This window comes from Nannospalax galili, unplaced genomic scaffold, assembly GCF_000622305.1.
Source record: "Nannospalax galili isolate Female #2095 unplaced genomic scaffold, S.galili_v1.0 scaffold278, whole genome shotgun sequence".
In the NCBI taxonomy this organism is placed as follows: Eukaryota; Metazoa; Chordata; class Mammalia; order Rodentia; family Spalacidae; genus Nannospalax; species Nannospalax galili.
The window spans coordinates 12,041,639-12,068,959 of record NW_008347536.1 but is presented as its reverse complement, the minus strand read 5'-3'; the positions used below and the strand labels follow the sequence as shown (position 1 = coordinate 12,068,959).

Sequence of the window (27,321 nt, the reverse complement as noted above, 5' to 3'; positions counted from 1 at the left end):
CCAGCTCCTAATAGAAAGACTTTGTGTGTGTGCATACATATATAAAAATCACATAACTTCATCAATCAGATCTTTAAGGGTAGACTATGGACCCTAACAGCAATCTAAATGACTTTTCTCTTCCTCTCTTATTCCCTCCTTTTCTCTTCTTCAAACCACTCTTTCCTCAGGCATATAAAATCAGATGTATCTCTCTAAAATATCATGCTCTCTTAGAGATGACTGCACTTCTGTTCTTAGTCTAGAACATGCTTCACATGATTAATTGCATTTATTCTCTTTGTGTGTATGTGTTGCATGTGGCTGTCGTGTAAGCAAGTGTGTGTGTGTGTGTGTACTTGTGCACACATGTTTGGAGGCCAGAGGATAGTCAAGTGTCCTATCTATCATTCCACCTTATTCCTTTAAGAAAGGATTTCTCACTGTACCTGACATCAGACTGGTGACGACTAGCAGGCCCTAGCAATTTTTCTGTCTCTGTACCCAAAAAGCTGGCGTTACAGGCCAGTGTACAACCACATCCAGGTTTTTATGTAGGTGCTAGGATCTAAACTCAGGTCTTCATTTTTGCCCAGAAAGTTCTCAGGCCCACTGAGCCATCTCTCCAAGACCTCCAATTACTCTTTCAAAGACAAGCATAAGCTGGATTTAAAATATCTAGTATCTTCATAAAAAGTAATATTATTCATCAATAAAAAGGAATAAAGATCTAATTTATATTACATAGATGACACTTGTAAACATTCTTTCTGAAGGCAGACACTGGAGATCCTGCTGCCTCAGTGTCCTGAATGCTGGGATTACAGGTGTGTGGGTGTGCCATGCCCAGCCTGGATTTACATATTTTAATAAAGAAGATAGTACACTGGACAGTAATGCAACTATGAAGGGCCTGCGAAACGATGAAATTCAAGCTGCATTTTGAGTGGAAAGCTGACTAGACTTGCAGAACACATGTGGAGCAAGACATAAAAGAAGGAGGAAGATGCGCCTCGGGATTTTGGACTCAAGCAAGTCAAAGGTCGTGGCCGCCATTACCTAAGACAATACAAATCTGATGGTGGGGTAGAGTTAGAAGCTTAACCCTGCACAGACTGACTGCAACTTCACTAGATTTTAAACTCGTATTTCCCTAGCTGTATGCTAAATAACCGAGACTTTGGAGAAATGTAAGATACTACCTTAACTAGTGTAGAATATTCCTTTTGTCAGCCTAACAGCTGTTCAGAGTTTAAGTTGATGGTATGTACTAAGTCTTTCAGAAACTGAACTAGAAATCCAAAAATAACAATAACAACAACAACAACAACAACAAAAACCAGATAACAAAGCTAACTATAGAAATCATCTTTTGTACCTGGCTCTCCTTTGGAACACTGAGATGATCTACATTATAGGCCACACATGTTGCATTAGCATTTATAACGCTGTGTCTTTCTCCCACAAAAAGGGAATGCTCCTTAAAGAATGGGATACAGCATAGCAAATATTTTATATTAATTTTTATTATGATTCAACAACATTGTTCCAGCTCTGGTGTATCAATTACATATTATTGAGGTAGCAATGATGAAAACTGAGAGCAACAATAATTTTGGGGGGAGAAGTTGAGACAGGGTCCCTCTAGCCCCAGCTGGCCTGGGACTCTCCATATAGACCAGGTTGGTTTCAATCTCTGCCTCTGCCTCTGCGTCCCGAATGCTGAAATTAAAGGAGTGAGCCACCGTGCCCAGCCTAACAATAATCTTTTATTGGGGGGGGAAAACCCCACAAAACAACCCACAGACATTTGTTGGTAATGTCAGCAATACTATTAATATGTTAACATTCGTTAATGAGCTTTATTGCAGAACCTTGATATAAATGTCATCAAATTATTGGTATTTTATAGATGAGGAAATTGAGGGCATACAAAAGCAAGGCACAGTGGTACACAGCTATAATCCCAGCACTCACTCAGGGCACAGTGGTACACAGCTATAATCCCAGCACTCACTCAGGGCACAGTGGTACACAGCTATAATCCCAGCACTCAGTCAGGGCACAGTAGTACGCAGCTATAATCCCAGTACTCAGAGCAATACTATTAATATGTTAACATTCGTTAATGAGCTTTATTGCAGAACCTTGATATAAATGTCATCAAATTATTGGTATTTTATAGATGAGGAAATTGAGCCAGCACTCACTCAGGGCACAGTGGTACACAGCTATAATCCCAGCACTCAGGAGGCTTAGACAGGTGGATCACAGGTTTGAAGATAGTCTGGGCTATTATTATCTTATTGTATTTTATATTAATACATAGCCCTTGGTTGGCCTAGAATTCTATATGTAGACGACACTGATCCTGATTATAGATTATAGCAATCTTCCTGCCTCTTCCTCTCAAGCACTGTGATTACAGGCACGAACCACCACACCCTGCTTAGAGCCCACGTTCTTAGTCAATTTTATTAGCAACATAGCTTAGAAATGTCCTTACAGGGTTGGACACCTCAGTGGTTAAGAGAGAGTAGTATTCTTTTTTATGTTAGAGACAGGGTTTTACTATGTAGCCTTGGCTAGTCTGGAACTCTATGCAAATCAGGCTGGCTTTGAACTCAGAGATCCATTTGGCTCTGTCTCCAGAGCACTGTGATTAAAGACATGCACCACCACGCCCCGAAAGAACTCCTCTTAAGGAAGACCTGAGCTCAGTTCCAATACCCACGGCCAATGGCTCACAACTGCAAATAATTCCAGTTCCAGAGAATCTAACACTCTTCTGGACTCCATGGCACCTGCATTCAAATGGGCACATATCCTCCAACACACATATACACAGAATTAAAAACTAATTAGATTTTTTTTTTTTGACTTTTTGAGACATGGTCTCCCAGTAGCCCCAATTGGCCTGGAAATCACTATGTTGACCAGGCTGGCCTTGAACTCACAGAGATCTGTCTGCCTCTGCCTCTCAAGTAATGGGTTTAAAGGTGTGCGCCACCACACCGGGCTACAATTCGATTAATTTTCAAAAATTTAAATCTTTTGTGTATGAGTGTTTTGCCTGCATGTATGTAAGTGCACCCATGTCATGCAGTGCCCACAGAAGCCAGAAGTCAGCTTGGATCCCCTGAAACTTGAGTTATAGATGGTTGTTGGCTGCCAATGTGAGTGCTGAGAACCAAACCTGGGTCCTCTGCAAAAGCAGCCAGTGCTCTTAACTGCTGAGCCATCTCTACCACCCCAAATAAAATAATTTTAAAAAAGAAATGCCTTGACAGAGTCTGTAATTACAGGTATATGAAATTTACATACACTACTTAGAATTCAGATCTCAGTAAATGACTTCTAAAAACTAAAATCCATTTAAGAAATATTTTTCAAGGTCTAACTCAGATATATACTAAAAAATTAGCATGGCTTATCTGCTTGTTTTATTTATTGCTTTGAGATGTCTATGCAGCACAGGTTGGCCTTAAATTCACGATTCTCCTACGTCAACCTCAGAAATGTTGAGATTACAGGCTTTTGCCACCATGACAGGGTTAAAATGAACATACTTAGCATTCAGTTTGGTAACTTTGACAAGCACTTTGTATGAGTGACTTTTCTTGTTGCTGTGACAAGAAGCAACTTAAAGGAGGAAGAGGTTACTTTGGCTTACTGCTTAAGAAGACACAGTCCATCATAACTGGGAAGGAATGGTGGTGGGGGTAGGATGTATTCAGGAAGCAGTGAGTGGACAGCAAGTAGGGCAGGGCTATCAAACCTCCAGGTCTAGCCCTACTGACTCAACTTCCTCTGAGTAGGCTCCACCTCTTTAAGGCTCCATAATCTCTCAAAACAGTGCCACTAGCTGGGGACCAAGCATTTAGCACATGAGCCTATAGGGGACCCTTTCATAGTCAAACCCTAACACACATAAACCATCACCATCATCAAGATAAGGGATATCACTATTATTCCCCCACTAATACAAGAAGAAATCCAGTGTTCTGTTTCTAAGACAGGATCTGACTATGTAGCCAAAACTGAACTGGAACTCACGAGGTAGTCCAGGCTGGCCTGAAACTTGGGATTCTCCTGCCTCAGTCTCCCTAGTACTGAGATTGCAGATGTATGAACACCTGGCTGCAAACATAGCTTTGGTCATTATAACCATAGTTTATTAGTTTTGTTAAAGCCAACTTAAATAAAAACAACATGCAGTTTTTAGCTTCCTTCATATAAGGACTCTGAGACAAATCCCTATCATAGGAGGCCATTTGTTTTTATTGCTTAGTAGTAATTCACTGCATGAGTACTGCTAGGAAGAAAGATAGTATCTATACCAAGGATGGTGGCTCATACTATAATGTCAGGTTAGCCTGGGCTGCACAGTGAGTTCCAGGCCAGCCTGAGCTACAAGGTAAGATGTTGCTTCAAAAAACAAAAATAAAAGAATAAAGATGCTATTAATATTTGTATATAAGTTTTTTTCTTTAACATACTAGGTAGGAATGCAGTAGATGTAATAGGGTAATAGTTTAACATTTGAAGACATCAACAAACAGTTACTGAACGTGGTTGTAGTATTTTATTTCTACCAGTGAGGCAGAGATAAGTTCCAGTTGTTCTATGTCATTGTTAATACGTGATATTCTGCACACTTTTCACCTGGTCTTTCTGGTGGAGATGAGGTCATTACCTCAGTATGTTTTTATTGGGAATTCTCTCATGAATAATAACACTGGATTTATTTTTTGGTGTTACTGTAACTGCTCAACTGTCTACATGGAAATGCTATTTTCCTTACTAGAATTGGTATCTAAGCATTTTCTATAGTCCCTCTCTGATTCTAAAGATGCTCTCTCACTATTAATAACTTCATACCTTTGTCATATTCTACACTTTATGGGTACTTTACTTTCATAAAGAAATTCTATGGCGAAAAATATTCTTTATTATATATTATTTGATCAGATGTAAAAAAATTATTTTATGTGCTTTTATCATCTTTTACTGAGGCCTAAACAAGTGATGAAGCAACTGTAACGAATACTTTTCATTTGGTTTGACATTAATTGAAACAGGTAAAATATTAGCTAGGGCTTAAATATTTTTGTTGTTGAAATTTGCTATTAATACTTGGTTAAATCACATAAAACTGCCACTTTGTATGTAAAAAATGTTCAGATGTTACTTTCACATCACTCAATAAAATTTAACAACTTTTAAATTTTCTTGTAAATAAATTAAGATCTGAAATACGTACACATGCATTAACTTTTAAATTTTCTTGTAAATAAATTAAGATCTGAAATACGTACACATGCATTAACTTCCTCCAATGTGCTTCATACATTTATATTATTCTGCAACAAGGAGAAATAGGCACTGGTATATAACAGTAGCATTTTTTTTTTTTGCCTATGTGAGGATGTGCGTGCAGTCATATGTAGGCATGTTCACATGTGTGGGCACAAGTGATGTGGGCATGAGAGATTGACAATGTCTTCCTCAATCAATTTCCACCTTATATACTGAGGCGGGGCCTCTCAACTGAACCTAGAGCTCACACAGATGGCTATTCTAGGTAGCCATTTGCTCTGCAGACCCTGTCTGGGCCTCCAACAAAGGGATTGCAGGCCGCTACCATGCACATCGGGCAACAAGCACCTGTTCCACTGAGCCATCTCCCCACCCCGACAGAAGCTTTTATTTTTAAAATTTATTTTATGTGTATGAGTGCTTTGTGTGTATGAAGTGCACCCATGCATGTTATGCCCAGAGGAGAGCATGGGGTCCCCTGGAAGTGGAATGATGAGACAAGTGTTAGCCACCATATGGTTGCTGGGAACTGAACTCAGGTCTTCTGCAAGAACAGCTAGTTCTCTTAACCACTGAGCCCTTTCTCCAGTGCCCTCAACAGAAGTTTTAAAAGTATGGTAATAAAATGACTTATAGTTTTCAGTAGCTGCCAGGTGTGGCGGCATACCCCTTTAATCTCAGCACTCTGGAGGCAGAGGGGCAGGCGAATCCCTATGAGATAGAGGCCAGCCTGGTATACGCAGGGAGTGCCAGGCCAGCTGGGGCTACAAACAGAACCTGTCTCAAAAAGCAAACAAATGAACAAAAAACAAACACAAAAATTTCAGTAGATGATAAAATATATAAAACTATTACACTGGGTGGATTTTTATTTTAGAAAAATACTACACTTGATTTTGAGGTAGCAATGTTTGGGTCTATTTTGAAATTACCAGTCATTATCAAGGTTCATTTACTAGCTTTAAAACTCATATTTCTAAAGACTAGATAATTTTTGTTATATAATCATCTGGTCAGGCAGAAACATGTTTCTAAATCCAGTTTTTTTGTTGTTTGTTCTTTTTGATTTTTTTGAGACAGGGTCTCCCTGTAGCCCCAGCTGGCCTGGAACTCGCTATGAGGACCAGGTTGGCCTTGGAGTCACACAGATCTGCCTCCTCTGCCTCCCAGGTGCTGGGATTAAAGGTGTGCACCACCATGCCTGGCCAAATCTAGTTTTTAAATTAAAAAAAAAAAAATTACTTTTGAGATAAGGTCTCATTCATTTTGTAGCCCTAACTGGCCTCGGACTTACAGGACCCGCTTTAGTCTGCCTCCCGAGTGCTGGGACTAAAGGTGTTCACAACAGCACCCTGCAAAATTTTTATAAAATTTAAAATTATGGTTATTAGCAAGTGCATGTGCTCACACGTGCTTGCGTGCACATGCCACAGCACACATGTACAGGTCAGAGGACAATTCTGTGAGTCGGTGCTCTCTTTCCAACTTCATATGGGTTCTAGGGAACAAACTCAGGTCGGCAGGCTTTCATAGTAAGAGCCTTTACCTACTGAGCCATCTCACCAGGCTAAAACTGTTACTTAATGCCCCTTTTAAAACTCCACTTCACATAAACCTTCAAGTTCAATTAGAAAAATGTTCTGATAGCATCTACTAGCCTTCAGGCAATCGTTTTCCTGCTACATAAAAGTAAACATTCTTGCTTCTGTTGAGCTTAGTTCCACACCTCCAGGATGTACCTCCACTGATCACATCTCAGCCCTTGACATACATTTTCTTACACAAATTAATCCTTTAATAAATGTTTATTGTATTACCAAGCACTTACATTTCATTCAATTAACATTCTTTGTGTTCTTCCCATAAAGGGCTTAACATAATATATATACTATTTTCTCTTCAAGTTAGTATAAAAACTTACGAACTATATTCCAGGTATGACCTTATCTGGATCAGGTGGGATTACATCTCATATTAGTTTGTGTGCCAAATATACATTAATTCTATATATTATGATATAAATACATACTTGTGGTAGTAGTAACTGAACTGAATGCATGCATGCATGCTAGCAAGTGGCCCTCACTAAACTATACTCCCACCTCAACCAACTAAAACCATTTTGGGGTAGAATATGCTGGGTATCAAACCCAAGGATTCCCACATAATGGGCAAGCATTCCACCAAAAAGCACATCCCTACCCAAGTAGTTTCTTTTTGAAGAAGCAAAAACAACACTTTTTACATTTAACTTTCACAAAATGAGTGACTTATATGGCCATTATGAGCTGGATGAGATAGCTCACAATGTGTATCAGACGTAGTTCTATGGTAGGCAAGTTACACGCTAACTAAAATGCCATATCACAGGACATCTCTTTTAAAATAAGCATAAAATTAAGAATCTGAGAAAAACTTAATGTCTTCCAGAAAATATACATTGTACACAACAAAGAGAGAATCCTTACAATATAAGGAGATCCACAGGGGCCTAGAACCCACCTAAGGATCCTTGAACTGTACCACTGGCTACCATAGCCTTAATCTTTAGCACAGAGTCTATTATACAAGTCTGTATGCAATATAAACTGACAAATTGAATTAAAGAAACATTAGTGTGTCAATCAGGTGTTTAAAAGTTGGGTTAGCTGACAATGAAAAGTCAATGACCTCAATGAATATGAAGGAGTGTTTTGTCTCCATGGATGTTCATACGTCCATGGCATGCAATGCTCACGGAGGTCACAAGAGAATGTTAGATTCACTGGACTTGAAGCTTTCGGACAGTCCTTAGCCACCATGTGGGTACTGGGATCCTAACCTGGGTCCTCTGTAAGAGCAGCTGGTACTCTTAACCCTTGAGCCATCTCTCCAGCCCCACTCAATGGCTTCTGAATGGTTTCAAATATTTCTATACTGTATGGGCAACGTTCCCAAGCATAGTTACAGAAAAGAATAACATAGATTCATAGAGAACTGCAACAAGGCTAAAACCAACCTGCTACCACTTCACTAAAGATTCTTGTTTCCTGTTTTTGGATACAAGACTTTTCTGTAGCCCTAGCTGGCCTGGAACTCTCTATATAGACCAGGCTGGCTTCAATCTCACAGATGTCTATCTACCTGCCTGCCTCTGTATCTCAGGTGCTGGCATTAGAGGCTTCAATAAAGACATTTCTGATGGTTAAAATGGGAAAATGGTTTAGGCATTCCTATATGAGCACGGGCTTCTGAACACCTGCTACACGCACCTGCTACACACCCCATTCATGTTTATCACAACTAGATATTAACATATAGAAAGAGGATTACTGTGCTGGTATTCTTTGCTTTTTGCCTTTAAAAAAACATTTTATTATTTTTATTTTATGTGTTTGAGTGTATTTTCTGCATGTGTGTAAGTGCACCTATGTCGTGCAATGCCCATGAAGGGCACTGAATTCCCTGGATCTGGACTTACGGACAGTTGTTAGCCACCATGTGGGTACTGGGAATAGAACCTACGTCCTCTGCAAGAGCAGCAGGTGCTCTTAACCACTGAGCCATCTCTCTAGTCCTTTATGTCTTGTTTTTGATACAAGGTCTCATGTAGCCCAGGCTAGTTTCAAACTCAGCATGTAGCCAAGGAAGACCTTGAGCTTCTATCTGGGATTACAGGCATGTGTCATCACACTCATTATGTAACTTAGGGCATAGTGCATGATAGGCAAGCTCTCTATTGACTGACCTACACCTTTAGTATTCAAAGCCAGAAGTAAAAGGGAATAAAGTCATGACTAAAAAGAGGTGACAAACACCAGTCAAATTCTAGACATTCTGCCGATAAACATTTCTTCAATGAAGAAACAAGCTTTCAGTGACTGGAGTTAGAACTGTAAGAAAAGCCAACACCTAAAAGGTAGAAGTGAGGCCTGTTATTAGATGTGCCAGCAGCAGAAACCTGACATGAGTTCATTCCTGGAACCCGCATAAAGGTGGAAGAGAACAGACTCCTCAAAGATGTCCTCTGCTTTCCAGATGCACATATCACAAACACACATACACACTTTAAAATTTAAATTTAAAAACTGACATATTCTAAAAAGAACAATGGTGGGGGAGGGTCTGGAGAGATGGTTCAGTGGTTAAAAGCACTGGCTGCTCTTGTAGAGGACCAGGGTTTGGTTCTCAGCACCCATACGGTAGCAAACAACTATCTGTAACTCCAGTTCTGGGGATCCGATGCCCTCTTCTGACCTCCGTGGGCACTGTATGACATGGGTGCACTTACACACATGTAGGTAATACAAAGCTAGGAAGAAAGGAGCAAATGTTTACTGAGCATGTACCATGTCCCTAGGTGTAATTTCCCATATCTTTCTCACAAAAAATTTTAGAAGTATTATCACCTTAGCATTTTAAGGCACAGGAAGGCTGGTGAGATAGCTCACAGGTAAAGCAAGCATGAGGACCAGAGTTTGACACGAGAACCGACAGAGGTTCAGAGTAGGTATTGCAGATCACCTTAATCCCAGCCCCTGGGAGGCAGACAGGTAATCCCTGAAGCAAGCTGGATAGACACACTAGACTATGAGCAAGCTGTTAGTTCAATTCAGAGACTTGGCCTCAATGAATAAGGTGCAGAACAATTGAGGAGACACCCCAATGTCAGCTTCAAGCCCACACATACATGCACAAACAAACACATACCCACACATGCAAACACACAGCATGCATACCACACACAAAGACACCTGCAGAAAACTAAATGATGCATAGGAAAAAAACTCTTAGAAATAAGTAATGTGCTTAAAAAAATGGTAAAAGGATGAACCCAGATTCAAATAGAACTTTTAGCTAAAAAATAAAGTTTCCTCATGCCATGGGCATACTTAACAGTGTATACAAGAAATCATTTTTAAGGATTTAGAGTAAATATGATCAACAGTAAATATGGTTATTTTTGTCTACTTTCTTAATTGACAAAGCAGAAGACAATATTTTAAAAAGAAATGTACATAAGCAGAAATGGCAAAAAGACTATAGTAAGATGAACAAGTCAAATCAAAATATTTAGAAAAATAGAATCAAATAGTGTTTTGTTATATTTGTACATTAATATTCAGATTACAACATTTTGGACACAAGGTATATGTCCTGATACGAACTGAACTGCTACTTAAATTTACTTGGCAAACAATAAGTATCCACTGTGCTAGGTTCTAGATTAACCCTGGAAATTTGCCAATTCCCGTAAGAAAAGACCATCCTGACCTCAGAGATCACATTTCAGTAGACAGCTCAAAGAAATCGAAGTGTAAAGACATCCCAATAAAAGATACCTGACAATGCATTTCCAGGAAGAGCCATCTTGATCATCTTGCTCTTCTATGTACATTCTGACATTGTGATCTTGATCCAACTGGTACCAGTACATGAGGCCATCTTTGTCTCGCCCAATTGGCTGGAGACGCATGGTATCAGCATCCTCCTCATTAATAATATTCTTGAATTTTAGATTGTCATCAAACTGACACTCACAGAGATACTGAAAAACAGTTATAACATGGCTTAAAATATTGTACAAATGCTTCACCAATAAATATGATACATTCACAGAACTGATTCAGGGACAGAGCAGATAGATCACACATAGTTTAGTTATTTCTCAATACCCTTTCAACTTATTGTGTAGGATTTATTATGTAAATATTCAACTTTAAAAGGTAAACTTTAAGTTAACATTTTAATTTTATACCAAAGTAAAGTTTTAACAAAACCACTTGCACACAAGTTAAATATTACTAAAACTATGAGTCTATTTGCATCAAAACTCGCCAATTAGGGGCTAGAGACATGACTTAGTGGTTAAGAGCACTGGCTGCTCTTGCAGAGGATCTGGGTTTGATTTTTCAGCACTCACATGGAGGCTAACACAGCTAACAACTGTAACTCCAGTTCCAGGGGATCGGGCACCCTCTTCTGACCTCCTTGGGCACTTCACGACACAGGTGCACTTACTTATATGTAGGCAGTACACTCATACACATAAAAAAAAATGACAATTATATCACAGCGGTATAACCATGTGTTTAAAATTTTCATTTGATTTTTAAAATTATTAATTTCTTTGGCAAATAAAAATCATATATCATGATGTCCAACACGTGTTGATACATGAACAATGCAGAATGAGTAGTTAAAGCAAATTAACAAATGTATTACTTTAAAACTTTTTTAATGGTGAGTACACTTAAAATGCATTGTTCTCGCAATTACAATTACCTTTACAACTGATCACCTGCCTAAATGAACTCTTTAAAAGTCTTACCAAAATCTCTCTCCAATCTGATCACTGACCCACTAATGGAGGTTAGCCAGCATTTAACTCCGTTGTTCCAAATCTCATTCTTCGAAATTCTTCATTAAGTGAGGACACGGGGTCATTCTGTGGTTGGCTTATTACACTTAACATTCTGCAGATCTGTTTTTAATTTTTTTACTACATTTTTATTTATTTTGTGTGGTGTGTGTGTGTGTGTGTGTGTGTGTGTGTGTGTGTCATACGCCAGGCCTGTGTGTGAAGGACAGAGGACAACTTGTGGGAGCTGGTTCTCTCCTTCCACCATGTGGGTCTGAGGGACGAAACTTGGGTATTAAGCCTTGGGCAACAGTGGTCTTTACCAATGACCATCTTGTTGACCCTCCTTTATTATTTTTTTAAAGACTATGTAGTGTCCCACTGTGTAGATTCCTCATTCACTGAGTTTGATTCCACACTGTGATTAGGCTGCAGTGGCGATGTTAATATCTGTTAATATCTGTTTGAAATGCTTATTCCCTTTGTGTAGGATATGCATCCAGTAGGGAGTGCTGAATCATTTGGCAGTACCATTTAAAAATTTTGGATGGGCAGCCATATCTTTCATTTCTAAATAGTATTTAAATTTAGTAATTGTTCCTTTACTTTGAAGGCTGAGATAGGAGCCATCATCGAGCCTAGGAACTTAAGACATGCACTGACAAAATGGTGAAACTCTATTTCAAACCAATCAACAGACGAAGGAAATTTGGCCATGCTACAAATATAAATGCTAAATGGACCGGGTACCTCATGGGGAATCTGCTCTAAACACCTAGGAATAGCAGGAATTAATAGCTAACAAAAATACAGCAACTCCTTAGCATGTCCTATCGAACACGTGTTTTAAGAATCACCATAAAACCTTGAGATGTGTTGAACAATGATGCTTTATCTGAAACACCTGTCTTTTGGGGGGGGTGGGTCTTTTTGAGATAAGGTCTCCCTGTAGCCATAGCTGGCCTGAAACTCACTATGTAGACCAGGCTGGCCTGGGATCTCACAGAGATCTGCCTGCCTCTGCTTCCTGTGTGCTGGGATTAAAGGCAACGCTGTCAATTTTAAAAGAATGACAACCTCACTCATTTTTCACATATTATCCCTTCCTTCGGTTATGCTGTCCGTTTAGTAATTAACAAATAAGAAAAGGGGGAAAAAAGAAAAACTCAAAATTGAAATGCTGGAAAACAGTAACAAGTTGCTGATTTAGTGAATGGAGATTTTTGTACTTATAGTGATGAAATGTGACAGCAAAAAAAAAAAATAAATCAAAGTGACAAAGCAATCGCTTACCTACTGTATCACCATACCCCTAAGCAGAAGTAACTGAAACTTGGCATGTTGTGAAGGCACCTTCTAAAAATAGTAACTCAAAGAACAGACTTCTTTGTCTGCATGTGTGTTTGCATATCTGAAGATATATACATGCATGTGGACTCCAGTGGGTGATACCAGGTGCTCCTGAGATTGTTCTCTGACTTTATTTGCTGAAGTGGGGTCCCTCACTGAATCCAGAACTCAAGAATTCAGCTGGTCTTTGTGGTCGGTTTGTCCAGGGACTCTCATCTTTGCCTTATGAGGGCTGGGGCTACAGGGAGACCCTGTCTCAAAAAGACCCCCCCAAATTTTTTTTTCTATTAGTTCTTTGAGAATTTCATATACTTAAATTTATTTTCTCATTACATTTATTTATTCTGCATGTGTATGTGTGAGCACATACAGCCTCCAATACATGGAGGTCAGAGGATACCTCCTGGAAGTTGGTTCTCTCCTTCTATCATGTGGGTCCTAGGGATTGAAGTCAGGTCAAAAAGCCTGGAAGCAAGTGCTTTTTACCCCATGAACCATCTTGCAAGGCCTTGGTTTTCTTTATTTTATAATTTAATGAGCAATCAAAGATGAAAATTTTAAATTAAAATAATTTATATATATTATATATAAAATAGTATATTACCTTTAGGAGAGCTAGTTTGCATTCAACACTCATCTCAAGATATCCCTTCTTCTCCATTTCCCATGCCCAGGTGCTGTTAAATTCTTGGCATATCTGTCAGAGAAAATTAATATCTTAATACATGAAAACAATTTTTGTTGACATTTTTATCCTGGGATTTAAAATGTCCTCCAAAGGCTTGTGTACCAGGAGGTGGCAGAAAGTGTGGGAGGTGGGCCTGGCTGGAAAAAATGAGGTCACAAGTATGACTCTGAAGAGCATACTTCTGTCCCTGTTGTCCTCACCCCAGCCCTGGGCTGCCATGAGATGAGCAGCTCTGCTCTACCTCAGCCCAGAAACAATGATTAAGTCTCAGACAAGCACTGAAGCCTCTGAAACCACAAGCTGAAGTACAACTCCTTGTCTAGGCTGGTTTTCCCAGACATTTTGTCATAGAAACAGAAAACAAGCTAGCAAACACCGGTAGTGTTCTATGATTATGTTTTGTTCTTATTACATACATACATACATACATACATACATACATACATAAAGAGTTCAATGCTAGTTTGCATTCAACACTAGATGAAGTGACAATCTAAACCAATTCCAACCTAAGATGCACACTACTTAGATCCATCAGAAATGTTTACTATTGTCTGCAACAACTTTAACCTCTGTTGCTTTCTACTCTGCTCTCAACAATTTTATGTATATTTTGTGGCTACAATCATTCCACATGAGAATAAAGGCTGAAAGTCTTTCATGTTTATGACTGGACAGAAGTTCAAAAACATGTCCAATTCTACACAAATATACCATAGACCCACTTTGCAAGTCAGTGTCCTGTTCATTATGTACACAGTATAAGCTCCACTGATGAGTATTTCACAGCTTTAGTAATGGGCTTAAACTTAAATGTTTCAGGATTCTTTTTTCAACAAGCATTTGAGTCAAACTGAAACCACTAAAACAAACTGAAGAAGATGGCATACATAAATACTCAACTGAGAAGTCACTGAAGCTGGATATGGTGGCCATGCTTGGAATCCTGCAGCTGGAGGTGGCGTCAGAAGGATCACCAGCTTCTGACATGCCTGGGCTATGCAGAGAGACCTTGTCTCACACAACAACAAAAGTAGTGTAGTAAAGCGGGTCAAACAGCAACTCTTCACATACTAAAGGCCTCATGTAAGAGGGATGCATGTGAAGAAATGCCAGGGGTTTCAACCTCTCTAACCAACAGGTTTATTTCTTGGTCTTTTTGAGACAGGATCTCCCTGTAGCCCCAGCTAGGCTGGAGCTCATTATGTAGACCAGGCTGTCCTTGAACTCACAGAGATCCGCCTGCTGTACTGTTTTTTTTGTTGTTGTTGTTGTTTTGTTTTTTTTTGTTTTTTAATCAATAAAAGGAGACTAATAATACGGATTTCAGAAGCTACTAAGTGGACATGAAAAATGATGCAAAGTACCTGCCAATTTCATGGTTTTTGTTGTTATTATTTTGTCTTTTCCAATTCAGGGAACAAATAGCAAAATGAGAGCCAAAGCAGCAAGGAAGAGAGTATTCTGAAGCCTGGGCAACTGGCTGAAAGGTGAGGGGAGAGAAAAACAAACGGACAACAGAGAATGTTTAGACCCTCTCAATTAAGGAATAAGATTGGGACAGAAAGGGTCACTCTTTTCCAATCCTGCACTATGGCATCTTTTTACCAACTAGCTTGAAAAAAAAAAAAAAAAAATCACAGGAGGTCAACATAAGCAAGCAGTGTAGCCAAGACTATACAGTCTCAGAGAAAGGGTGAATTCCCTATTGTCTGGAATGCCACAGAACTCCCTTCAATTGACAGCAATGTGTGTGTGCACGTACCTACAAGCAAACAAAGAGCTCCGAGATATACTATTAAAGGAAATCAGAATATTACACAGATTACATGTGAAGTGATTATATCAACAACTAAAATGTCAGGATCTGAACAGACTTTTCTCCCCAACAAAAAAGACAATAATTGACAAGAAAAAAAAAAGAAAAAAAAAAAAAAAGAAAGTTGAAAAGTCTACAACCTCCTAGATGATCACTGGGAAGGTAAAACAGCACAACAGTAGAGAACAGTTTCTCAAACATGACAGCACTTGTCTAGCACGGGTATGGCTTTGACCAATCCTCAACACACACACACACACACACACACACACACACACACACACACACAAAGACAAACAAAAAGCAAGCAAGCAGCAACAACAAAAACGAAGTAACAGTATACATGGAACCAGTGGAAAACATGAAAAATACAAGACATAAACAGACATACTAAACGATCCTAATGATTCCAGGTACATGAGATGACCAAAATATTGAAATTCTAAGACAGAAAATAGATTAATAGTTGAAGGTGTGCTGTCAATTTACGTATGTATGTAATATGTATGTATGTATGTATGTATGTATGTATGTATGCACGTAATGCCCTCAGAGGCCAGAAGAGGGTGTCATATCCCCTACAGTAAGGTTACAGACAATTGTTAGCTGCCATGTAGGTGCTGAGAACTGAATCTGGGTCCTCTACAAGAGCAACCAATGCTCTTAACCACTGAGTAATCTCTCCAGCCCCCCCTTTTAGATATTTTTTAGATCTGTTTTTGTTTTGTTTTGTTTTTTGTCTTTTTGAGACAGGGTCTCCCTGTAGCCCCAGCTGTCCTGGAACTCACTATGTAGACCAGGCTGGCCTTGAACTCACAGAGATCTGCCTGCCTCTGCCTCCCGAATCCTGGGATTAAAGGTGTGCATCACCACACCCGGCCTCAGATCTGTTTTCTAACATTTATAGTGTTGTCAATTTAACAGACTCTAGACTCATCAGATCATCAGGGTATGATTCTTGGAGGATTATCCTGATTGCACTAATTGATGTGGGGAGACCCACCCACTGTGGGTGGCGCCAGTCCCTGGCTAGAATCCTGAACTAGATAAACTAGAAAGAAAATTGAGCCTCTACTGACTGGATACAATGTGAAGAGCTGCTTGAAGTTCCTGTTGCCTTGTCTTCACCACCACCACAAGCCTTTTCTCCCCTAAGTTGCTTTGGTCAGGGCATTTTATCACAGCAACAGAAAAGCAACCCAGACACCAGGGGATGGGGGAATGGACGAATGGGAGTGAGTTATAACAGGTACAGCATTCTCTTTAGTGTACCAAAAATGTTTTGAAATTAAGATAGGCTGCAAATGCTTGTAACTATACTAAAACAAACAAACAACACAAAACCCCTCATTGAATTGTATTTTTTTTTAAGTGTTCATGTTTTGAGACAGGGTCTCAGACAGCCCATGCTGCCCTCAAACTCCTGAATCTCTTGCTTCCTCCTCACAAGTATTAAGATTACAGGTATGGACCACCATACCTGGAAAAAAATGTTAATTTTATGGACTATGAATAACATTTGGGGAAGAAGATGGGGTCCCTATAGCCCCAGCTGGTCTCGATCTCACAGAAATCCAACTGCCTCTGCCACCTGAGTGCTGGGATTAAAGGCCTGCATCACCACACCCAGCATGAATAACATCTTAAATCTCAGAATGAGTTGTGTTGTTATACACAGCAAGGCAAAGAGATTGTGCTTTACCTAATAAATGAGGGATATAGGAACTACTTTCCTTAATCAGCTGTTATAAAATAAGATTATATATAAGATACCAATCAGTCAGCTGTCGCCAAGGGAGTTGTGGATACAGAATACATTGAAAACTATAAATCACCTAGTTCCATGTACACATATTTAAATTACAACTCACCAGAACTGAGGTATGATTGTATCCAACTGTTTTAAACATAGTAATGATTCAGGACAACTAAAACAAGTACTTACAGAATATCTACAGTGACACACTTCACATTAAGCACAGGAAAGGTAAAGCTGAACTAAGCAATGGTCTCTGGTGAGTGGAGATGTAGCTCAATTGGTTCAGTGTTGCCTAGAACGCATGAAAATCCTAGGTTCAATCCCCAGCACTTCATAAACCAGGTGTGGTGGCCCACGTCTGTAATACCAGCATTTAGGAGATGAAGGCAGGAAGATCAGGAGTACAAAGTCAGCCTGCCTGGCCAGTTTGAGATACATGAGATCTTGTCTAAATCCAAATAAATAAAAACCAAAAAACAAACAAAAAACAAAAAGAGAGGGTCTCTATATCAAGAAATTCAGTACTTAAGAAAGAGAGAAATAGTCCTGTAAATAATTAAAGGGTTAGTTAGTGGATTATCTACAAAACGAGTAACTGCTATATATAAGGGGATATAAAGATAATAGATGATGGATGGATGAATGGATGGAAAGACAGACAGATAGATCAAACTATGAAAACCCAAGGAAACACTAACACAGCCAATGGAGGAAGAGCGACCAAGGAAGGTTTTATTCAAGTGGTGACACTTGTAAAGGGATCAGAGGCATGAGTGACATTTTGCCCAGGAGGCAAAGAGTATATCAAGATGCATTTTTATTTTTATTATGTGTATATGGAACTGTATGCATACATGTGTGTGCTGGTGCCATCGGAGGCCAGAAAGGGACATGGAATCCATGGAGCCAGAGTTACAGGCTTTTGTGAGCCCTCTCTTATGGGTGTTCTATCCTCAAGATAAGAGTAGCAAGTGCTCTTAACCACAAAGCAATCTTCTCCAGCTCAAGTATAAGAAGAAAGAAAATTTCCAAGTGAAGAATATGATCATGGCATGTTCTGTCAATACAGACTGAATAGAGGAGTTCTTTAAGCTGAGTCTCAGACCTGGATCATAATGGTGCTGGGGGTCAGCAGTGAGCAGAGACAATGCTGAAGAAAGGCAATGAACCACAGTGAGATCAGAGGCAGTAAATATTCGGAGCCACTGATAGCTTGTAGGTAATAGTAAAAATCCTCCTGTAGGCACTGTGTAGGAGACAGGAAGCTAGACTCTGATGTTAAGGAAACCAATTAAGGCTGAAATAACTCTTTGAAAGTGACGAAACTAGCTGAACTGTGGCAGAGAATATTTAAAAGAGGATTCTGCTTGTGCAGACATCTTATGAAGGTAATAACAAGGCTATTACCCTTTACTACGCACAAAAGAACTTATTTACCCTTCTGTTATGTGTACTACTTAGTAAGCACAAGGCCTTGCTGATAGTGGATATTCAATAAATATTTATCATATTACAAGGCATGTGGTTCAGCTTGGGCCAACTATAAAACACACACACACATATATATGTAGACAAGCATGTACATACACATACATATATATTTACTATGTCAATTTCTGTGACATTAAGAAGTCATTTTTTATTATTATAGGCTACTCTGCCTATAAGAATGCATTGAGAGGAGCTGGAGAGATGGCTCAGCAGTTAAGAGCACTGACTGCTCTTTCAGAAGACCCAGGTTCGATTCCCAGCACCCACATGGCAGCTACGCGTTCTTAACTCCAGTTCCAGGGGATTCCGAAGGCCTCTTCTGAACTCCGCAGCATTGCATGACACGGGTGCACTCACATACATGCAGACAATACACTCACACATAAAAATAATAATATATAAAATATTTTTTAAAAAAGAATGCATTGAGTTATATAGGAGGGTTGGGGAGATGGAAAGGGCTTAGTGCATAAAAGCACTGTGGTGCATGCATTTAGGCCTGAGCTCGATCACCGGCACCTACATAAAAATCCATGCCAAGTGCCTGTAACTGCAGCAATGTAGGAAGCAGGACAAGAGGATCACTGGAGCTTGCTGACCAGCCAGTTTAGCTGAAACAGCTAGTCCCAGGTCTAGTGAAAGACACTACTCTCAGGGGTAGAGGAAAGTGACAGAGCAAAAACCCAGTGTCCTCCTTTGTCTGTGTGTTGGCATGTCTGCACACACATGCACACATACACCATACCACACCACACACATACACACTATATGGTATTGGTGTTTCCTTAACTCCCCCCACACCCAAAGCCATATAAATTTAAGAAATATGATGGCAAAGTTATCAAGGAACATGGTTGGAAAAATAAAAAAGACACTAAAACCTCAAAACTGATCAAAGCAGAGGCAAGAATTAATTATCTTCCCTTCTAACCATTCTATCAAGAGGATATTCGGTACCAAACACTGTGCCTGACACAGAGAATATATAATTCCTCCTAAGGGAGCCCAGGATTAGTGGCTGAGGAGTTGGACTTGTTGGCAATTAATGTATAAATTGAGTTCCTTTGTAAGTTGAAAATTTGAGGTGCTACTCTCAAAAGTATCTATTCTGAAGCCTTTTATTTTGTTTTATCTTATGTATATGAGTGTATTGCCTGCATGTATTTAAGTGCACCTGTGTCATGCAATGCCCGCCGAGGTCAGAAGAGGGCATTGGACCCCCTGGAACTGGAGTTACAGATGGTTGTTAGCCATGATGTGGGTGTTGGGAATTGAACCCAGGTTCTCTGCAAGAGCAGCCAGTGCTCTTAACTGCCGAGCCATCTCTCTAGCCAACATATTCTGAAGTCTTTTTGAAAGAGGCTCTCACATTGTAGTCCTGGTTGGCCTATAACTCAAAGATATCCACCTGCCTCTGTGGATATCAAAGGTGTGCACCACCAACTTGGGTTTTTTGAGGTCTTCTGAGTCAAGGAAAAGATGGACTGAAATCACAAGACATAGATAAGTAGGAATAATAAAACTTCCTTTATATTCAAAGGATGTATAAACTCAAGGTAATACACTAAATATGGAAACAGTGGAATTGTAGAGTAGTCCTTTCCAAGCAATCTGCTCTCATGAGTAATCCACAGGCAGCTAAAGACAAAGGCACATCAACTATTTTCCCTGTAGTTGTATACAAAACAAAGGGTTTCACTACATTTTCATACAAGTCTGTCACTATGCTGTGCTCACATTGCTCTCAATCTGTCTTGTCTTCTTCCTGCTTCTCCATATGAAGTTGCTTTTTTCTTTTTGGTCTTTTTGAGACAGGGTCTCCCTGTAGCCCCAGCTGGCCTGTATCTCACAAAGATCCGCTCTGCCCCCCTGCCTCTGGAGTGTTGGGATTAAAGGCATGAGCCACCAAGCCCAGGAAAGTTGTTTTTTATAGAATGAGAGATACAAATCTAATTCATTTGTTTACAAGACCTTTTCTTTGTTTGGAGACAGGGTCTCCCTGTAGCCCCAGTTGGCTTAAAACTCACTATGTAGACCCAGCTAGACTCCATCTCACAGATATCGACCTGCCTCTGTCTCCTGAATGCTGAGATTAAAGGCTAGCATCACCTCACCCATTTCAGAACCATTTTTTGAAGCAGCTGTCTGTTGTGATTTGAATGAGAAGTGTCTCCCATAAGACTTAAGTATTTGAACAAGGTTGGATCAGTTGATGGTGCTATATGGGGAGGGTCATGGAGGAAGAGAGTCACTGGAGGCTTTAAGAATTCAAAGCCTCAGAGGCAGGCGTGGTGGCCTTTAATTTCAGCACTAGGGAGGCAGAGGCAGGCAGATGAAAATCCAGGCCAGCCTGGTCTATATAGTGAGTTCCACGCCAGCTGGGGCTACAGGGAGACCCTGTCTAAAAGAAAAGAAAAAAAGAATTAGAAGCCTTGGGTTAACTTCCAGTCCTCCTACCCCTCACTCTCCTTCCTGGGACTGGCTGAAGATGTTGGCACTCAGCTTTCGGCTCCACCCAGCTTTCTGTCTGGCCACCTGCCATGCCCCTCCCACCAGGATGGCCTCCTATCTCTAACCAATAAAAAAAAAGCCAATAAAAAGTAACCACTGTCTTTTCTCTCATGTCTTTTGTGTGGATTTCTAGGCACTGTATTTTATTACACAGTTGTATGCATCTGTTTTCGGTGCCAGGACCACGTTGGGTTTTGATACTAAGGCTCTGTAGTATAATTTGAAACTTGGTATTGTGATAGTTCCAGCATTGCTCTTTCTGTTGAGGACTCCTTGTGTTTCCATATGAACTTTAGGACTGCCTTTTCTATTTCTGTGAAGAAATGTTATACAAATACTGGTGAGATGGTATTAATTCCATTAACTATTGGCAACACAGCCATTTTCATGATATCAATTCACCCAACTCATGAATACTGGAAATAAGATGTTTCCCTGCACTTTCTCCTTTGTCTTACCTTACTGTATTAGTTGAAATTTCAAGTACTACACTGAACAAGAATGGAGAGAATAAACATGCTTGTGGCACTGCTGATTTTACAGGAAATGCTTTCATTTAGTGTACAGTGACTGTAGGCTTCGTATACAGCTTCCATTATGCTGAGTATGTACCTTCTTTTCCTACTTTCTAAAGTTGTTTTTAAATATAAAGGATACTGAATTTTGCCAATGGCCTTTTCTGCACACTGAGATGATCATGCTATTTCTGCCCCTGAAACCTATATGTGTGTCTATTTATAATCATTGGTCTGCATACATTGAAACATTCTTGCATCCCTGGAATGAAATCAACTCGATCACAACATAATAGTTACTGAGTTTGGTTTCCAAGTATTTTGGGAATTTTGGACTCTGTGCTCATCAGGAAGCTTCCTTCCCCCTTTTCTAATTTATGGAACAGTCTGAAGAACACTGGGGTTAGTTCTTCAAATATGGAGTAAAATTTGTACAGTCTGGAGGCAGAAGTAGGCAGATCTCTGTGAGTTCAAGGCCAGCCTGGTCTACATAGCGAGTTCCAGGACAGTTGGGGCTACAGGGAGACCCTGTCTTAAAAAGACCAAAAAAAAAAAATCGTACAGTCCTAGGTAGTTGTTGACAGATTATTACAGCTTTAATGTCATTGGTCATTCTTCCCTTACTTTGGTAAGTCATATGTGTAGGAATTTATCCAATTCTTCTAGATGTTCCAGGTTTTTGAAATATAGATTTTCAAAATATTTCCTAATGATCCTCTGGATTTCATTAGGATCTGTTGTAATGCCCCTTTTCACATCTTATGCCAGTGGCTCATATCTGTCTGAAACTTCAGCTCCTCGTGATCTGATACCCAGGCCTCCATGGGCACCCACACCAAAGTGACATATACTCACACACATATATAAATAAAAATAGATCTTAAATAAGATAAACAACTTTTTCTGTGACAGGGTCTCATCATATAACTCTGGCTAGCCCGGAGATTACTATTTAGATTGGCTGGCCTGGAACTCACAGAGATCTGCTTTTTTTAAAAAAAGTCTTCCACTGATCCTTAATATCATACTTTTATACTCCGTTTCATTGATTTCTGCCCTGATCTTTATCATTTGTTTGTTGATTTTGTTTAACTTACATGAGAATTTAAAAATCACATAGTTTGAGGTTCAAATCTTGTCTCTCCCTATTATCAGGATAATTTTGTTGAGTCAATCACCTGTCCAAGAGGTTTGGAGGGAGTAAAAGTTAAAAAAATATGTCAGTTATATACTTGCTGTATCATCCCTCCAATTATAAATGTAAACCTGAAATTAATTCTGGAAAATTCCAAGAAATCAATTAGAACAAAAGCAGAAGTCAAAAAAATTAAGAGCTGGTAAAAAGCTGGCCAGTAATCTTTAAAATGGAGGAAAATACTGCTTTACAACTCTAGCTTCAGGTTGTATATATGGTTTAATGATGAGAAATAAAATGATTTGTGATGGATTCATTTTATTTTCTGGGAGGATTAACTATGTATTATACAGGAACACTTCTATGGTTATGCTCTGTATAATGAATTTTGAATGTTATTTACACTATAATGGGTTTTATGACATTTTCATATACTTACATAATATATTTCATCATATTCACCTCCCCATTACCGTCTTGTGACTCCCCAACTGGCCCCATGTCCTTTTTTCTATAGGTAACTTTCTTGCATTTATTAATTTATATGTATGTGCCCATGTGCCACAGCATACATATGGATATCAAAGGACAACTTTCAGGACAACTTTTACTTCTATCATGTAGGTTCAGGGGACCGAGTTCAGGTCATTAGACTTGGTGGCAAGTACCTTACCCAATGAGCCATCATGCCGGTGCTGACAATGAACATTTTAAAAGTTGTTGCTTTCTATTGTAAAACACCACAACCAAAAGCAACTTGGGGAGGAAAGGACCACTTGCCTTCCACTTCCACGTCACAGCCCATCATTGAGGGAAGTCAGGGCAGGAACTCAGAGGCAGAAACTGAAGGAGAGATTACGGAGGAACACTGTTTGCTGGCTTGTTCAGCTACTTTTGTTATACAACCCAGGCCCACCTGCCCAGAAATGACACCACTCACAGTGGGCTGGGTCCTCCATTATCAATCAACAATCAAGAAAATACCCCACAGTCCTGTCCACTAGGAGTCTGACGGAAGAAATTTCTCACGTGATATTCCTTCTTTGATGGTGACTCTAGTTTGGGTCAAGTTGATAAAAACTACTCAGCACTATATATATTTATTTTATGTGTATAATAAATGTTTAAAATAAAACCCGCTTTTTCTTTTAGTTGGCATATGAAAATTTATTACTACTGTATTTCCATCATCAACATTCAGGATCTTGGTCTTTCCTTCTTGCCTTTGTACAGGGCCAAAAGAGACACATTGGCTACTTTAACAACCCTAAAGCGGATTCCAGGAATATCACCAACTGCATGACCTTTCCGACCAAATCCAGCAACCAGAACTTATTGTTTTCCTCAATGAAGTTCAGGCAACCTTCACTGGGCACAAAGGCTGTGATTTTCTTGCCATCCTTATTGAGCTGGACCCTAACAAACTTCCTGATAGCCGAATTTGGCTGTTTAGCTTCAACCCCCTACTTTTTCCAGCACAATTCCCGTGGCATGAGAAGCACCTCCAAACGGGTTAGCTTTAAGGGCTGTACCCAAATGGGCCTTCATGCCCTGTTTTATCGTGCCATTTCTGCTCCCGTCGGTGACAATGGAGCTTCCCGGCAGTCACAGACCACGCTGCTGGCTCCGCAGACCTGAGAGAGAAAAAGCTACGATTTTAACCTTTTCATCTGTATACCCACAGTATTACTAATTACATCCAAAGTTTTGAGCAGTCATTACTACTTTTTATTTCTAAAACATTTCATGGGCTGGAGACATGGCTTAGTCAGAAAAGTGCTTGCTTTCCCTGAGTTCAGATTCCCATCATCCACGTAAAACAGTCAAGTGTGGAAGTATGCCTAGAATCACAGCCCTGGAGAGGCAGAGGTCGATTTGTAGAGCTCACTGGTCATCCAGTCTTGCTTAGTCAGTGGCCCCTAGGTCCAGTGAGAGACCCTGTCTCAAAAAAATAAGGCAGAGAACTGGATGTGGTGCACACCTTTAATCCCAGCACTTGGGAGGCAGAGGAAGGTGGATCTCTGTGAGTTCAAGGCCAGCCTGGTCTACATAGTGAGTTCCAGGCCAGCTGGGGCTACAGGTAGACCCTGTCTCAAAAAAGAGCCCCCCCCAAAAGGCAGCGAGCAATTGAGGACGACATCCAGCATCAAGCTTTGGTCTACACACACACACACACACACACACACACACACACACACACACATTCATGGCTCAAATAGAAATTCTCCTCTCACCTATAGTACCTGGGAAGCTTTTAATGTACTTTCAGTCAATATGGATTTACCTATTCAGAATGTTCACATAACTGGACTCAGTCAGTACTTGTCACCTTGTCACTTGGTATCTTATTTTTGGTTTTCATTTAGAATACATTTCTTGATGGACACTTTTTTTTTTTTTTAAGATGTGTATGAGTGTATTGCCTGCATGTGTGCAATGTGTAAGTGCACCCATGTTGTGCAATGCCCGAGGAGGTCAGGTGGTGTTGGATTCCCTAGAACTGGAGTTACAGACAGCTGTTAGCCACCATGCAGGTTCTGGGAATTGAACCGGTGTCCTCTGCAAGAGCAGTCAGTGCTCTCAACCGCTGAGCCATCTCTCCAGCCTTTAACACATTATTTTTGTCTTTAGTGAATAATACCCCAATAAACATTGATATACGAGTATATAAGACTCTGTTGTGTTAGAATATTCCTAGAAGTGAGACTTTTAGGTCATAAGGCAAATCTATGATGAATTTTTGAAGGAATACCAAACTCTCCTCTATAGCAAGTTTACCATACTACATGCCCCTGAGGAATGTGAAAGGGTTCCAATTTCTCTATAACCTGGTCATGGCCCTGAGTTTGAAATAGTTATAGTTATCTTATAAAGTAGTATTTCATTGTAGTTTAAGATTGCATTTTTGCGCAATATGGTGGCGACACTTTTAATCTCAGCACTCGGGAAGCAGAAGCAGGAGGATCAGAAGTTTAAGGCCAGTCTTGGCTATGTAGTAAATTTGAGACCACTCTTGCCTACATAGAACTTGTCTCAGGGCTGGAGAGATGGCTCAGCAGTTAAGAACACTGGTTGTTCTTAGAGAAGACCTGGGTTTGAATCCAAGCACCCACGTGGCAGCTAACAATTGTCCGTAACTCCAGTTCCAGGGGATCTGACAGCCTCTTCTGACTCCATGGGTACTGCATGACATGGGTGCACTTACCTACATGCAGCCAATACACACGTACACATTAAAAAAAATAATAAAAATTATGGGGGTTTTATCTCAGTGGTAGAGTGCTTGCCTAGCAAGTGTAAGGCCCTGGGGTCAGTCCTCAGCTCCGAAAAATTAAAAAAGAAATTGTCTCAAAAAGAAAAAATTGTGAACAAAATTTTTCTTTGTTTTGAGGCAGTTTCATGCAACAGGCTGGCCTCAAACTCATTATATATCATTTATACACACACACACACACACACACACACACACACACACACACACCTTGAACTTCTGATCCTCCTACTTTTGCCTCTCAAAATGCTGGGATTACAGGAAATGCCACCATGTTTGGTTTATGCAGTGGTCAGCCCAGAACTTCCTGCATGCTAGGGAACCATATTACCATCCAAGCTGCATCCTGTCCTAGAAATACATATTTAAGTCTAAATTCTTTTCCCCATTGAGTTTTAGAAATGCTTTTTTCTTTCATCCATTTCCCTGTGTGTATGACATGCATGTAGAGGCCTGAAGTTGATGCTGGGTATCCTGTCCCATTGCTCTTCCACTGTATTCATAGAGGCAGGGTCTCTCAATCAAACCTAGATGGCCTGGAACTCACTAAGTAAATAAACTAAGCTGGCCTTGATCTCCTAGAGATCATCTACCTCTGTCTCCTGAGTGCTGGGATTAAAGGTGTGTGTTACCAAGTCTAGCCAGTTTTTAATTCTGATGAGGTCTAATTAATCTATTTTTCCTTTTGTTGCTCAGACTTTTAGTGCTGTATCTGAGGATATAACATTAACTGCAAGGTCACATAGACTCTCTGTGTTTTCCTCCAAGAGTTTTATGGATTTAGGTCTTATGTTACTGGTCCATTTTGGGTTAGTTTTTATATATGGTATTAAGTAGGGTATGTGTTCCATTTTGCAAGTTGTATTTCAACAAATTAGTATTTGACACTATAGGCAACAGTCAAAAGATGTAAAAGTGTTACAGTAAATGTGCAATAAATCTTATACGCGTAATACATTCTTCATCATTCTGAACTCAGCCAAGAATCACGGAAAGTATATGCTAACAATGTGACACTATATTCCAATATATTTCTAAAGCCTTTCAGACTTATGAAATTAAGTTGCTACTGTTATATAATTTCTTTCAAAACACTGATACAATAGGTATGTTTACTCAGTAAGTATCTGTTCCTATGAAGGAG

General features: G+C 39.8%; 1 protein-coding gene and 1 pseudogene across 1 annotated transcript in view; both read right to left on the bottom strand.

The window, feature by feature from the left end:
- Positions 1-27,321, bottom strand: part of Rsf1 (remodeling and spacing factor 1) — a 149,145-nt gene that overhangs the window by 55,926 nt on the left and 65,898 nt on the right. Inside the window, exons 3-4 of the mRNA XM_008844208.3 lie at positions 13,593-13,685; positions 10,620-10,825 (exon numbers count right to left, since the gene is read on the bottom strand). Of these exons, the coding sequence (XP_008842430.1) occupies positions 10,620-10,825; positions 13,593-13,685 (299 nt within the window). The remainder of the gene's footprint in view (positions 1-10,619; positions 10,826-13,592; positions 13,686-27,321) is intronic.
- LOC103743040 lies at positions 24,070-26,522 on the bottom strand (annotated as a pseudogene).